The 15,532-nt window shown below is 42.0% G+C and overlaps 1 protein-coding gene across 3 annotated transcripts in view; it reads left to right on the forward strand.

Moving 5' to 3' along the window:
* MDM2 (MDM2 proto-oncogene) overlaps window positions 1–15,532 on the forward strand; it is a 108,638-nt gene that overhangs the window by 25,754 nt on the left and 67,352 nt on the right. For all 3 annotated transcript variants that reach the window (XM_085653475.1, XM_085653478.1, XM_085653476.1), the window contains exon 8: window positions 4,118–4,278. In XM_085653475.1, coding sequence (XP_085509601.1) covers window positions 4,118–4,278 — 161 coding nt within the window. The remainder of the gene's footprint in view (window positions 1–4,117; window positions 4,279–15,532) is intronic.

Raw genomic sequence — 15,532 nt, forward strand, 5'->3', positions numbered from 1 at the left:
CGGTAGGCCACGAGCATTTCCAGTTTACCGTGCTCCCATTTTGCCTCACCAGTGACCCATAGGTGTTCACGAAAGTGATGGCGTTAGTCGTAGCTCATCTGCGCAGATCAGGGGTTCCAGTCTTCCCCCTATCTCGACGACTGGCTGTTGAAGGCGAGCTCGCCCCAGACTGTCATCTCCCACCTCCATACTACGGCGGACCTCTTGCATTCGCTGGAGTTCAGTCAATGTGCCGAAGTCGCACCTGAACCCCTCTCAGAAGCTCCTTTTCATCGGAGCAGTTCTGGACACACCACAGTTTCGGGTCAATCCTCCCAAACAGCGAGTCTGGGATATTCGGGCTATGATACCAATGTTTCAGCCGGATTTCGCTGAGAATTACCCTGAGGCTGCTGGGCCTCATGGCTTCCTGCATCCTGATAGTGGATCATGCCAGATGGCATATGCAGGCTCTGCAGTGGGATCTGAAGTTCCAGTGGGCGCAGCATCGGGGGAATCTTTCCGAGGTCGTACAGAACTTGGATGGGACTGCACATCAGTTGCAGTGGTGGCTCACAAACCTTGATTGGGTCAACAGCTGATCCCTCTCCCTTCCCCAACCAGAGTTCACAGTGGTTACAGATGTGTCACTACTGGGATGGGGGAGGCAGAGAGCAGAGGCCTCTGGTCTCCGGTGGAGTCTGTACTCCACATCAATCTTCTGGAGCTCTGGGCGATTCGTTTAGCATTGAAGGGATTCCTTTTTTCTGTCAAAGTAAGAGTTCTGCAGGAGTTCGCAGACAACACCTCCGCCATGTGGTACTGCAACAAACTGGGTGGGGTGTGGACTCTGTCAATAGGCCCTTCGCCTCTGGAAATGGCTGGAACATCCGGGCATATTCCTGGTGGTTCAACACCTGGCAGGTTCCTTGAACGCCCGGCGGACAAACTCAGCCACCGGTGCATGATGGATCACAAATGGTGTCTTCACTCGGAGGTGGTGCAAGGTTTCTTTCATCAGTGGGGAGAGCCTTGGATAGATCTATTTGCCACCCAAGAGAACGTGCAATGTCAGCAGTTCTGCGCATTGGAGTTTCCAATGCGGCACTCGCTCGACGACGCCTTTTGTCGCGAGTGGAATTGCGGCCTTATTTATTTTATTTAAGGGATTTGTAGAGCGCATAGCTGCCCGAGGGCTTCCCAGCGCTAAAGGAGAATTCTACCTGTGAAATGCTGAGCCACTGCATAATTAGCGGAGAAATAGCCAGGTTTTCAGCTTTTTTCTGAAAGAGGTTTTGTTAGATGCAGCTCTGATTTCCAGTGTACCCCTTCCCGCCTGTTCCACTTCTACCCAGAGTGCTGAAGATCAAGCACTATCGGCCCAAATCATTCTTGTGGCCCTCGACCGGGCATGAAGAGATTGGTACCCAGAGCTCTTGAGCATGGTCATCGATCTTCTGCTCAGACTGCCTCTTGGGGAGAATCTTATGTTGCAGCAGCAGGGGACGGTCCTCCAGCCTCCACCTCCTTGTGTGGAGATTGAGTGGCGACAGTTAAGAGCTTTCGACCTTCCTCCCGAAGTCTGTAACGTTAACTTGGCAGCCAGGCGTCCCTCCCCCAAAACTGTATACGCCTGTAGATGGAACAAATTTGTGGCATGGTGCACAGCAAAGGCTGTGGATCCCCTTTCTGCCCCTCTTTCTGAGGTTCTCCTCTTCATTCTTTCTTTGGCCCAGCAGGGCTCTGCTCTGGGCACTCTTTAAGGGCTATCTTTTGGCTATTTCGACCTTTCGACTCCTTCCTGATCAGCCTGCTCTTTTCAAGTCCCCGATTTTTAACAGATTTCTGAAGGGCATTACTCGTCTCTTTCCCCTCCTCCTTTCGTAATGCCCCAGTGGGACTTGAACCTTGTGCTCACTTATCTTGTGTGCTCCCTTTGAGCCACTACATAATTGTCCTCTTCGTCTACTTACTTTGAAGACTGCTTTCTTGCTTGCCATCACCTCTGCTCGCAGGGTGCGTGAGCTTCAGGCTTTATCTTTCAAACCCTCCTTTCTTGCTTCCCATCTGGACAAAGTAGTGCTCCGTACTAGGCCTTCTTTTCTGCCAAAAGTGGTTACTTCCTTCCACTTAGGTCAGACCATCACATTACCCACCTTCTTCATGCCTCCGCACCCTTCCAAAGAAGAGGAGAGACTCCACTGTCTGGACCCAGAGCGTGCTCTGTCTTTCTGCCTTGACCGAATAAAAAAACTTCCGGGTGGATGATCAACTCATCGTGGGTTATGTGGCCGCTAAGAAAGGTCGGACAGTGCACAAACATACCATCTCTTGATGGATTGTCCTATGCATTAAGATCTGCTATTTGGCAAAAAATGCAACCTCCAGTGGGACTGCACGCCCACTCTACCAGGGCGACGACAGCCACTACTGACTTGGGATGTGGAGTTCCCTTACTTGACATCTGTCAAGCAGCCACATGGGCATCCTTGCACACGTTTACCAAGCATTACTGCCTGGACGGCCAAGTCCGGAGAGATGGCTTTTTCGACCGTTCTGTTCTCCAGGGCTTCCTGGTCTGAACTTAGTTCGAAGACCCCCCCTCCGGGGTTGGCATTGGTGGGGTATTTATTCTAAGGTAAGGAATCTAGAACTACAGTCTCTTTCAGATGACCAATTTACTTACATTCAGTAACAGTAAGAGACATATTTGTAGGTGTAGATTCCTTATAGCCCCACCCATCCTCCCCGTTCTGCGAACTGATTTCTAGGGGAAGGGACTCCTTTCTGGGGCCCTAGTTTGGTGCACCAGTGGTCAGTGTCTTGCATGGCTCTGTGCTTCTGACGTGGAAAGTTGTGTCAGAACTTACGTCAGCGCACAGGGACTGTGTCTACGTACACACTATGGAGTCGACCAACACCACCTACCAACGTGCAGGGGTGCTGTTAAGAAAGAATTTCTCCAAATCTAGTCTGACGTCTGGGGGTCATTCTATGGTGAGTAATCTAGAACTACATATGTCTCTTACAGATACATTGTTACCGAAGTTGAGTAACTTGTTGATTTATAAAAAGTTGTATGTAATATTGTTTTTCTCACACAATTGCTCCTAAACGTATGGCAGCTAATTAATAGTTAGATCTCATTTACAACTGGAATATGTTAACTTTTGTGTTTTGAAACAAATTTTATACAATTGCATGCAAAAATAAACATATGGGGGATGTGACCAGTTTTAACCTTTTGGATTCAATGGGGCTAGATTTGTTTGCTCCAAGTAGATTGTGTGGCATATATTTAGACATTTAGTAGTTGTACAGAATCACAAAATTGTGTCCTTGGTATAATTTGTCCTGTGTAATTCTACATAAGAGATTTTGCTCCATCTTGCATCCGTAGTTGTGTTGAAGCAAGTTGGCTGAAAATGAAGTTTTGGAAAGAGCCATGTTAGTCTTATGAAAGACAAAGGGATATTACTATTCTTTAATTCATTGTACTGGTTTGCTTTGCTTCACGTTTTATATTGGAAGACTGATCTTTTTCCACATGTCCTGGGATTCTTTTGGGATTTATTGTGTGTATATCAGACCAAGAGTGTTTATATCTCTATCCTGTTAGAAAGCTAGTTGTAAAGCCACCCTGCATAATGACACTATCCTTTGCAGATGAGTTGTTGAAAGTACCACATGATTGAATGTAAGCATTTCTCCCTTTTTTTTCATGCTCATTTTGTTAATTACACTTGTACAGCACATTTAACTTCCTACATCTTTAGATGGTTGGGTGTGTGTGTGTGTGTCTACCTACATGCACAGTTGGATATTGTGGGGGCAGTTGTTAGATTAAAGTATTTATTAATCCTATGCTCCTCTTTATTCCTCTAGTTACATCACCCTTCTGTCTAGTTGTTATATCATTCTCATACTCCACACTTTCAAAGGAACGCTCATGCGCTCCAGGAGCTACTTGGGTGTGGCTTTGGAGTCTAGGCCTTTGGTCATAATTTACTTTCACCTGCAGTGGCGTAAATTCTAATCTTCATAGGAGGCTACATTCCCATGTGTTGGGAATAGATGGGGTCTAGAGTTTAGTCTACACTGAGATTAAATTTGTGTGGTCTTTATTTCCTTTTACCAGAAGATACATCTTCAAGTGAGACATTTGGAGAAAGGCAAAGAAAACGGCATAAATCGGACAGTATTTCCCTTACGTTTGATGAAAGCCTATCCTGGTATGTCATAAGTGGCTTGCATCGGGACAGAAGTGGCAGTGACATTACTGATGCATGCTCTGTGCAGGTGAGTGAGTAATTTCTAAAAGAGCCAGACTTTGTCAAAACTGATGGATACACTTATTCCTAGGTGGTATCTTTTTTAACATTTTATACTAGGTTGTGCCATAGTTGTTGCTGTAGTCTGTATCGAACGTGGTTTGTGGTTGTTGTCTTGATGGCTGAAATAAATTTAATAAAGCAGTTTAACAGGCTCCTCCTGACGAGGAAAACCTGCAATGGCAATGGTGCACCCTTGTGCCACCTTTTACAGATTATTTTCTGACATACTGTACTTTTTACTAATATAGCAAGGAAATGGGATACAATCCAGCCATAACTTGCTGTTGGATAGACTGATGAAATTCCATTCAACAAGACAACACCCTTTGCTGCTGTGCAAGATCCTGGGTTTGTGCTCAAATTGGATTTTCAAGTTTTCTCTGGAGAGAAAATGTTTTGGTCTACAGGTTCCAAGCAACAGTCCAGGCAAAAATCTCAGAATGAATCGAGATTCACACGCTCCACACAATTCGGCCATCTAGTGGTTGGGTCTGCAAATGTCTTGTCTTTTAAAATTTGCTTGGTTAGAGTGTGGCGGCCCATGTAGGCGGAGCCCTTGTATGATGTAGACTGTAATTCGACAATGCCCTTGTGTGTGGCCACCATGATGCTCTTTCCACTGTTTGGTACGGAGCTGCATTGAAAGTGCTTCCACCTTTCATTGAAAATCGTTGAATACCTCAAAAAAGATCAGGGTTTTCGTCACAGAGGGATTTGATGGAATTCAAATGATATCTAGTCAATGTGGGATCCCTGGGATGAGCATGCTCTTCAAATTGTGCCCGAGCTGCCATAGAAATTTCACTCTAAATGATTAACACCCAGTATGTATGTTTTACCTCTCGAGACCATAAGCCTATGATTGCATCCCATGCTCGGTTTTAAGCCAAAAACTCTAGTGCATAGACCGAAGATTGTTTTAGCTCCTAGGTCTACCACCGACATGGTGAGGTTGTCAGAATTAGAAAAACATTAGAGTTCTTTACTGATAAAAGATGGGATTCTCCGATGACATTGAGGCAGAGAAAACTTAATGAGAACATAGAGACCTAGACCTTAAAGGCACTCCACTCCTGGTGACCCTAAACCTATTGTGGCCCCATGCCCGAAAGCATCAGAGGGGTCCAAGGTTAAAACACCTAGGCTGCCACCTAAGATGCCTAAGCACAAGTCTTGGAGCGAGACTACACCATAGAAAGTTCAGCCCTCTCCTCCCAAAAAGTCAGCAGTTGGAGAAGCTCAAGACTCCTTCCAGACGAGACAAGAGTACCGTATAGGATGCACTGAAGGGCATCACCTTGTACTTCAGATTATAGTCCAGTGTGAAAGGGTAAGGAGTGACAGGCTCTCTTCAAAGGAAAGTCCCAAAGAGACAGTAAAACTTGTGACATTGTCTTAGTCGAGGGAAAGAAAAGAGATTTGGGGGTGGAATTTGAAAGGCTAGTTCGGAAAAAAAGAAATCATTGTAGGAAACATAGGCCCTTCACAGAGAATCTAAGGTGCTGGCTATTGAAAATCCAGCACATGGAAGGGATGGTGGGCGGGGAGGTGTTTTGGGGGCGGGGGGAAGAAATTCCCCTTCCACACATCGGCTTGGTGGACATGGGATTTCACATACACGAGGAAGATACTTTGTTGGAGGATATTGAGGTAGACTCGCCATAGGGAGGAACAGACACTACCCCCTGAGGCCAACTCCCCAGATGACATCACAATGTACCACAGAGTAGGTAAGAAGGCAGCTGATTCTTTCAGATTGAAGATGGAAATAGAAGAGGAAGGCATGTTTTCTCCTGGAAACCTTAAACTCTGTGTAGAGAGAGAAAAAAGCCATACCCATGGTACCAAGTATAGTAAAGCAGGGTAGAGATCCAAATATATATATCCAAGGATAAGTTGAGGCAGACTCACTGATAGTAAGCACAGCAAGAAAAAAGGCTATGTTTTCAGCGTCCATGGGGCTCCGACAGTAAAAGAAATCAAGGGGCTAGAGACAGTAGGAAGGAAAATGGAAAGAGAAGCCTGCCATATAGTGGTGAATAGCCAACTCTAATTCACTGTTTAACAGATACGCATATCTGCACTATGAGTTCATAGAGGACTTTGTCTCATTTCCGAGAAGAACCGGTGGTACCCAGCTCTCAGAATCTAAACATTGGCAGCAGCAACCACACGAAAAACAGAGGTAGAAGAAAACCGGGGGGTGGAAACTCTAGGGCAGTTGTGTTTACTTTCTTGTCTTCAAACCGGACATAAATATGCAACCTGTTCTAGACCTGAGATTTGTAAACGGGTACATAGCAATGTAAAAGTGTAAAGGATAACTTTACATGATGCCCTTCCATTGGTGGAAGGAGACTACCTGGCAACAGCAGATATCAAAGACTATTGCATTTCACAACCCATAAACACCTCATGCAGACTATACCTAAGGTGTCTGATGCAAGGAGAACATTGCCAGTTGAAGCTGCTGCCATTCAACATGAGATCTGCACCGAGCGGTACACAAAGACACTAGCGGTGGTGGCAGCACACCTGAGGAGACACACCCTACATGTCTACCTTAACCTGGATGAGTGGTTACTAAGGGCAAACACGTACTACCGTACTACCGTTGTCATCAAAACCACACAATGGAGGTAGCAGTGTTACACAAGCTAGGATTCACTATAAATTGCGAAAATTCCTCTCCTATCTCGGACACAAGGAACACTTTTCTTGGTGTGGATCTTGACACAGCCAGTGCAATAGTTTACCCTACTGCAGAGAGTACAGGCAATCATAGGGCAGGTCCATGTTTATCAGAAGTCACAAGCTCTTGACTGTCGGTACAATCCGGAAGTTATTAGGCATGATAGGATCTAGCTCTCACCTCATTCCAAACAAAAGGCTATACACTTTAGGAGTGGTTAGCATCCAAAAGTCTCAGACAACAGGGAGTTGGGAAGATAGTTGTAACTACCAAGGTCAGCAATGAAATCAACTGATGGCATACAACTAACATGTTAAAGGGGAGAATATTCACAGCACTCTTACCAAAGCCCATCATAACAGATGCCTCACGCTTTAAGAGCTGCCAGTAGAATTGCCTCTTTGATAACATAGGTACGGAAATTCACCAATATTTTTCTCGGTTTATCCCTTTTCGGGTCTCGTCTAAAGGGTGCTCTATGTGCTCGCTGTATATCTTGTTCAAGGTCCCAGGTTTGAAATTCTGGCATGGCTTCCTTAATGATAGTCACCACAAAGTTTTTTAAGTCCCCCTTCTCCACGCCTTCCGGGACATTTAAGAGCCTTAAATTGTTGCGTCTAAGGTTGTTTTCTAACGCCTCTAACTTATCCTTAGTCTCTTTCTCACTGATTTTTAATGTTTTGATTTCCTTTTGGTTATTTTTTTACCTCCTCTTGTAGTTCCTCAAAAGCTGTCTCCATTGTTGTCAATCTTGCTGTTATGTCGGCCATTTTGATTTCAAGATTTGCACATGATTGCTGTATTTTAATTTGATTATTTTCCGATATTGCAAATTTCTCTTTTATCTCCCTGAATAGTTGTGCTGGCAGTGAGCTTACGTCTATAGAGCTTTCTTTTGCCCATCAGGGGGATCTTTTAAATGTGTATTAGTCTTTGAAATATTTAAATTGTGTTCACTTTCAATCGAACCACATGACAAGTAGATTAGATTGTAATAAAGGTTCATCTAAGCGAATCAAAATGTGGAAACCAATACGGAATATGACCTCAATGTGTTGATAAGTAAAGGAGATCTTTTTTAATGCATAAAATAAGAGCTATAATTGTCCAATGGTTAAGGCATATTGAACACTGCTGGAGTTCGGACAGTTATATATATATTCTTTTTTTTGAATAGCACCATATACCATCTGCTTTCCTCTCCATAATCTCCTTGATTAGGAAAACATCTGTCAGATTGCATTGTTGCCAAATTTTTAAACACTTAAACATATTGTTTGTATTATTGTAAGGCACATCACTTTGTAAATACTTGTCACTACAAGATGGCCGCCATGGATATACGAACAATGTTGCTGAAAGTCCATCTTCTATGTTATTACTTTTTTATCATGTGACATTAGACCTAAGTTTAAATGTGACTGTGTAATCATAAGGAAACTGACATTGAAAAAGCCAGTCGGCGAAACGCGTCTGTCAGCGTTTCGGGGTATGGAACAGGGGGGGACGGGGGACTTGCTGAATAAAGCATTTATGCTTTAAAAAGAAACATCGTTCCCGGATTTTGCTTTAGAGTGCTCTCCGATATATCTGGGTGAAGGTGCAGAAATGGTCATCCTAGTTATTTCCAGCCATCGATTGAATGCCATGTATGAGGACAAAAAAAATAAGAGATGCCTCACCATCTAGTTTCCGAAAACATTTTAGTGCCAAATACAACTCAAAACAGTTTAAATACTAACAGACAACACAACAGTATTATTCTACCGAAACAAACGGGCCCACTGTCCCAACTGCTTCAGACCATCTGGAAATGGGCCATTATAACAAGCTGCTTTCATGACTGGAAGTTAAAACTGTAGCAGACGCACTCATCCAGCACTGGGAATAGCTCAAGTAGACCTTTTTGCAAACAGAAAACAAAAAATGCTAGTCCTCGCATCCAGACAATACCAACTACAGTCTCTGGTCAATGTCCTGTAAGTCGGTTGGTACAGTATACTTGTGTACACTCCCCCCCCCCCCCCCCCCCCCCCCATACCATTGATTCCAACAATTATAGAGAAGTTAAGTGTCTCCAACATGACTATGATCCTGATAGCACAAACATTTCCTTGCCAGCCATGGTTTTCAAACCTACCACAACTGTCAGATCAAAAATGTGTCCAAATCCCATTACAGAAGGACACTCGCCGGGAATAGGGCAGGAATTTTCACTCCAATCCAGGGCATCCACAGTTTAGGCCGTGGTTCCTGAAGTAGCTGAGTTTCAACACTTACCCAAAGCGACATTACATATTATCAAGAGGTAAGGAAACCATCCACTTGAAGCCAATGCACCCTTAAAGGGGAACAGGTACTTAGCATAGTGCAAAGATACATTCCAATTCCTTTTTGCCTCATGACACTGCCATAGTCCCATATCGCCCACATCTCGCTCAATATAAACTCTTATGTTTTACTGAGAGTAAATTTGTCAGCTATTGCTCCTTATGTGAGATGAATGCACGCAAAACAATTCCTCACTGTTCCCTTAATGAAAAGATTCATAGAACAAGCAAATATACTTTTTCCTATGAGGACAGTACCTACCCCTCAGTGGAACCTTAGTCTGGTGTTCGCATGGTTAATGAAGGCCCTTTTTGATCCCATGCACAAAGCCACACTAAAACACTTAACTTTAACAAGCTTTGGCAAAGCCCAATAGCTCTTGCCTATGCAAGAGCTATTGGCTTTTACAATGTGTTCTTGCTAATGTGTACGCCAGTATGACTGCTGTTCAACATGGTAGATTGGGTTAGTGAGCAAAGATTGGGGTAGTGGAGTATATTGTAGTATAGTGGGGTAAATTGGAGTGAGTGGATGGTGTGGAGTGAGTGGCATATATTGGAGTGACATGGAGTCCAGTGGGGGTTTCGAAGAGTGTGTTAGAGTGGCAGAGCGTAGAGACATGCCGTGGAGTGTTGTAGAATGGAGTGGCATGGCATAGAGTGGAAGGACATTGAGTGGCGTAGTGTGTAGTATGCACGATGTGGTAGTGCACTGCCATTACAGGCAACAAAACACGTTTTCAATTGAAATGACCATTACATTTGCACCGAAATACGATTTTACTGCACACAATGTGTGCAAACTTCATAACTTGGGGTAATGATGTGTTTTGATCGTATTCAAATATATTTCCATCACACTTTAGAATTAGAAAACAAATCTGCTTCATTTGTATTAATTCTGATGCATCAACACAATTCATTTGTTTTTGTGTGCAAAAAAAAAAAACATCCTACACACTCTCCTCCTACATGGATACTCAACATAAATTCTCACTGTGAAGTCAGAGCAAGAAAAGTAAACGCCAAGCCCCCACGGAGGAGGGAGTTTGAAATTTGACCTCTGCCTTTGAAATGCATAGGAAATGTGACAAGATAGGAGCAAGATTTAAAGGCCTGTTTACAGAAAGTGAGTTTGTGGAAGAATACAGTAAACAAGGTTTGGGCAACAGGAGGGACAAGCTCAAGCTGGACAGCCTAAAGCAAATTAAGCCAGCAAATAAAAAGCAAGAAATGTGAGTTACAAAGCCAATGGTTAGCAACAGGCGAAATGCATTCCTTGGTCAGCTTTCTGAATGTCCCCAAGATGTCTTTAGCAATCGAGACCGCTGTGCTGTCTGGTAGGCTGAGACCTAAAAACAGTCTATTTAGTGACCATTACCTCATTAAGAAGAGTGAGTTTTGTTACAGTCATACCTGTTCATGGACAAGGTAGTTGTGAGAACTTAGCCAAAATTCCTACCAAGATCACATCTCCTTTTCTCGTGAATCCTACTACCTGCTTTTTTTCCCCCCAGAAGCCATCAAACTCCGCTGAGAGACCCTGCACATTTTGGATGTCGTGAGGGCAGTTAGGCATTACATACAAGTTACCAAAGACATCAGAAAGTCCAATCAGTTCTTTGTAGGACATTCTCCACATGCTTTAGAGACTTGAGTAACAAACAATATTAATGCTAAATGGATTGTTCAAACTATTGAAATTGTATTTACTAGCTAATAATTCCTTGTGCGCCAAACCAAGGGTGCATTCAACAAGAGAAAGGAGCTACTATGGCACTTATAGCTAATGTGTCCCTGAAAAAAATCTGCAGGGCCACCACACAGTCCTCCGAACACACCTTCACAAGGCGCAACTGTATAGACTGAGTCGCTGCAGGATGAAGTAATGGGTCAAGCAGTTATACTTCCACTCCCTCCTCCAACTGACCTTCCGAGTGGAGGTAATACCGCAACATGTTCTGTGTAAAGCTAGAAGAGGTTTTATGCTGCAAAAGAAATGAGTAACTTACTTATCTGTAATTATAGTTGGGCATCTTGAAACTTCTAGGTTCACATGCGACCCTCCTGCCTCACTTTCGAGGAGGTTCGTGGAAGGAAAAAGTGGCGGAAGAAAAAGAAATTTAACATGGTCGGTATGTTCAAGGGCATTGTGGGGAAACAGTTGGCGTCATATCATCTGGCACTCACTAATCAAGAAACTTTTACAAGGCCATACACCTATATACCCAACTACTAGGTGCATTTGAATGTGAGTTTCAAGCTGCTAAACCATAATTACAGGTAGTAACTATTTTTTTTTTTTTTTGGGTGAATCTAAGCTTCCTCAGTTTTGAAAATATTATGGTATTTCTGTTCACTTTTGCAGCCTGCTGATAATAGTTTATTTTTATTTATTTGCTGGATACTAGAGTAGTGTATAATAAACCTATTTAAGGTATATCATCTTTTGAGTTCCCATTTACTGACTTTTTCAGAAGGATAGACCAGTTCCTGTTAGCTTTAAAGGTTGGGGATATATAGTTTCGAAACAATTGCAGTAACTGTTCAGGATTTCTGGAGAGATGGCATTCTTGATTTTTTCAGTTGGCAGGAGAATGTCTTTCAAACCTGATGTAAGAAAGCAGTCTGCTGAAGCTCAAATTAAAATAATTAAGAGGGTCGATATGTAGGAACGGGAATATCTGCGTCTTCATCCAAACCAATCAAATCTAATTACATGAGACAGAATTCCAAATTAAATTTTATAAGTTTATTCAAAATTAAGATTGGATGCAAAACTTTGTTAGTTAATACATTTAAATAAATGTTTCAATAGTATCTTGTAATTGGTTTTAGACAGAAAAGTAGCACACATTCAGTAGAGCTCAATGTATCATCTAGTACACCAATAAATATTGATGGAGAAAACCTGCCTAGGAGCAAGACTGAACAAAGCAAACGCAAAGGCTTACCCCACACAAAAAAAGGATACAAGCTATCCACCGCGAAACATTCCTCTACCACAGGGATCAGTCTCTGACAGTGAGGAAGGTAATGAAACTAATGGGCATGATGGCATCATGTATCCCACTTATCCCTCATGCTCGCCTACACATGCGCCCATTCCAGGAATAGCTCAATCCACAGGAAGTTGGGAGGATCTAGTGGTTGTTACACAAAGGGTGCAAGCACAGATACAATGGTGGACATCCAACAGCATAGCACAGGTGAGACCTTTCAGGAACCCAACTTCATCTGTGACAATCACTACGGATGCATCACTCAACGGTTGGGGTGCACACTTCAACTAGCTAAAAGTTTGTGGTCAATTGAGCGAACAGGAACTTTTGCACATCCCTGAACCATAAAAATATTTTACTACTCCCATCCTTTGCTTACTTGCAATGTAAAGTACCAAAACAACCCTGTTGCGTACTTAACCTGTGTAGTAAAGGGATGTGTGGTAACGACCCTCGGGAATAGACTGCATACCGATGTAACCACTAAAGGAGTGCGTTAGAGAGGCCCATGATTTGTAAGGCTTCATATATGGCCTAGGACGAGGAAATTAGGTGTTGTTACATGACCATCTATTAACATACATAGGCAACCTGAACTAATCCAGCACCAATGTAGAGGGAATACTGTCTTGGGAAATGTGCAGGGCTCAAAGTAAACTGCTCCAAGTTCAGGGTTGTTCCCATGCAGGGACTAGCCAAGTTGGTAGAATGGTAAGGAGCCTACGGTTTACCTGTGGTGATAGTCTGGTCTTTGAATCATTACCTTAGGATCTGGATCTCACATTTCGATATTCAAACAGGCTTACTACACTACATGATCAACTGAAAAGCGATTTACAACTTTGGCCCTCCTTACCCCTGTCTTTAATTGTCTGACTAGCTTTAATAAAAATAGTAATACTCCTGAAGGTCTTATACAAAATGTAGGACTTCCCTTACAGGCTGACTCCACACTGTTTTTGATATGTGGCCATCTGACTGATCTGCTCAGAATTCACAGCATATGATTGTGGTTCTGCACCTTTAGTAGTGGGCAGTGTCGCTTTCAGTGTATAACTCGCAACCCTCCGCACTCTGCCTAGGCTTCTTTCTACATCCATGTGATGGATTCATGCCAGACAAATTTTACAATTATCTGTGCAGGTAATTATTTATAAGTCCATCAGTTATCATGCTAAAGGTACAATCATTATTGATAAATTTGTTGTGCCTCAACACCATTGTACAGTATTTTGAGCTGTTTCACGGACCACCCTAGTCCATCGTTACTTTCTATAAATTTTGTTTTGAGCAAATGATCATGTATGCAAATTATGTGATCAAGACCACATTGTTATAGACAAACTCCCTACTTACAGCATTTACCTGAAATAGAAATTAACCAAAAGTATCCCAAGCCAAATATTGCAAGTCAGCCTTCGATGGTGGTCTGGGTGTGGCAGATATTGTGACATGTTACCCGGCCTTTCTTCTCAGTCTGATAAACAACTGGCTGGTTGATCTGAATTTTGACCCAGCATACTGCAACAAATTATAGATGCTAGGGCAGTGATCTACTTCACTTACTCTGAAAAGACAGACAGCATGCTGAACGTCCCCATGCATCAAAGATAGTGCTAGCTGCTTTGAGGGATACATTGGGCACTATGGAATGGATTGGTAGATTGACTTCTGCAACTCCGTTATCGGTGGGTGAAGTTCTCCCACAGGTGACATCCCAGGCTCGATTTGAGATATGGGACTATCCAAGGATTTCCTCAACTGAACGGATGTTGAGATTAACTGAATCTTTGCAGATATACAAGCAGAAGTTGGGCACTATCCTTCCCAGTTCATCTGCTATTAGCAACTGGGTCATCCATTGCAGCCATATCTCAACACTTCAAGACTCAAACCATACTTTAACCCCTTTAAGGCCAAATGCACACTTAAACAACTTTAGATAAGATGATCTCTAGGGTATAGAAATGGTGGCAATACACACCCTAGTGACAGTTCCAGCATTAAGGGTGGCATGGAAGACAGACATTGGTTTATTTGAAGACACTGACTGGACTAGGCTGATGCCCCCACTTCAAGTGGTGATCTTCCCAAACTGCATTTTGTAGTACGTTTTGTAATACCGCAAAACTTACTTTAACATGCTATTAACAAACCTACGCTGGGAGTTTACACCTTAACATCTCCTTTTAATAATTCATAATACACTTTTTTTAAATACTTCAGCTGGTAATATATTTTCTAATTTACACAGTAGAAATATAGTTGTAATTTAAAATATTTTCAGTAAAGTTATTTTAAAATGTAGTTTAATGCTGTAGAATTTTTTACTCTTCCGTTTTTTGTTTTTTTTGTTTTTTTACAATTGTGAGACTTTGCAGTTGGCTCGGAGATCACTGTATGGTATAGTACAGGGAAAATACTTTATACTTGCCATGGACAGATCTCAGTAGTCCGGGGAGGTAGGACATCTCTGTATGGTGAAGTATAGGAAAAAGTAAAGATATTTATTAAACTTTGAAAAAGTTTGCAAAATATTTTAATGTATATTTTAGATACGTAAGTTAAATGTAGAACCAATGAAAGAAAATGCCACAGTTCTGAAAGTTTGAATAATAATTGTAATTATTTACAATGTATTAAATTTAAATTATTTTTCTCAAGTTTAAATTAAAAATAAATTCCCTAATGTAATTTTTTTAAATTATCCATTGGTAATCAAGTGACGTTTAGAATTGAAATAATTTATTATTTTAATGCAATTTATTGTCACATTAATTTTAAAATGCAAAGTTATTAAAATATAAAAAAGTACTCTTCATAAGTTTTTCAACCTTAAATTATAATTGTATACATTTTTAAGTGTCTTAAATAGTTGAATTTAAATTAATAATCTTTCCTATGGGGTTTACAAGTAAGTCCCGGTCTCCATTATTTTCTGTTAGCGGACGTTGCAGTAGCAGGTTTGGCCATGTGTATTGCCAGACTGTTTAACAATTTTTTATTTCGTAATTTATATTCATGAGTTAGGTTCCACCCCCTTTTTCAGGGATGAAGATGTGTAAGTTTACACTTTTGAGTAACTTTATACTCTGATTTTATGCATAACCAAAAGTAGATGACTTAAAGTGTAAGAGTAAAGTTGCACTTGTAAATTACAAATAGTAACTTACCTTTGTGAACAGACCCAATCTA

This window comes from Triturus cristatus, chromosome 4_1, assembly GCF_964204655.1.
Source record: "Triturus cristatus chromosome 4_1, aTriCri1.1, whole genome shotgun sequence".
Lineage (NCBI taxonomy): Eukaryota > Metazoa > Chordata > Amphibia > Caudata > Salamandridae > Triturus > Triturus cristatus.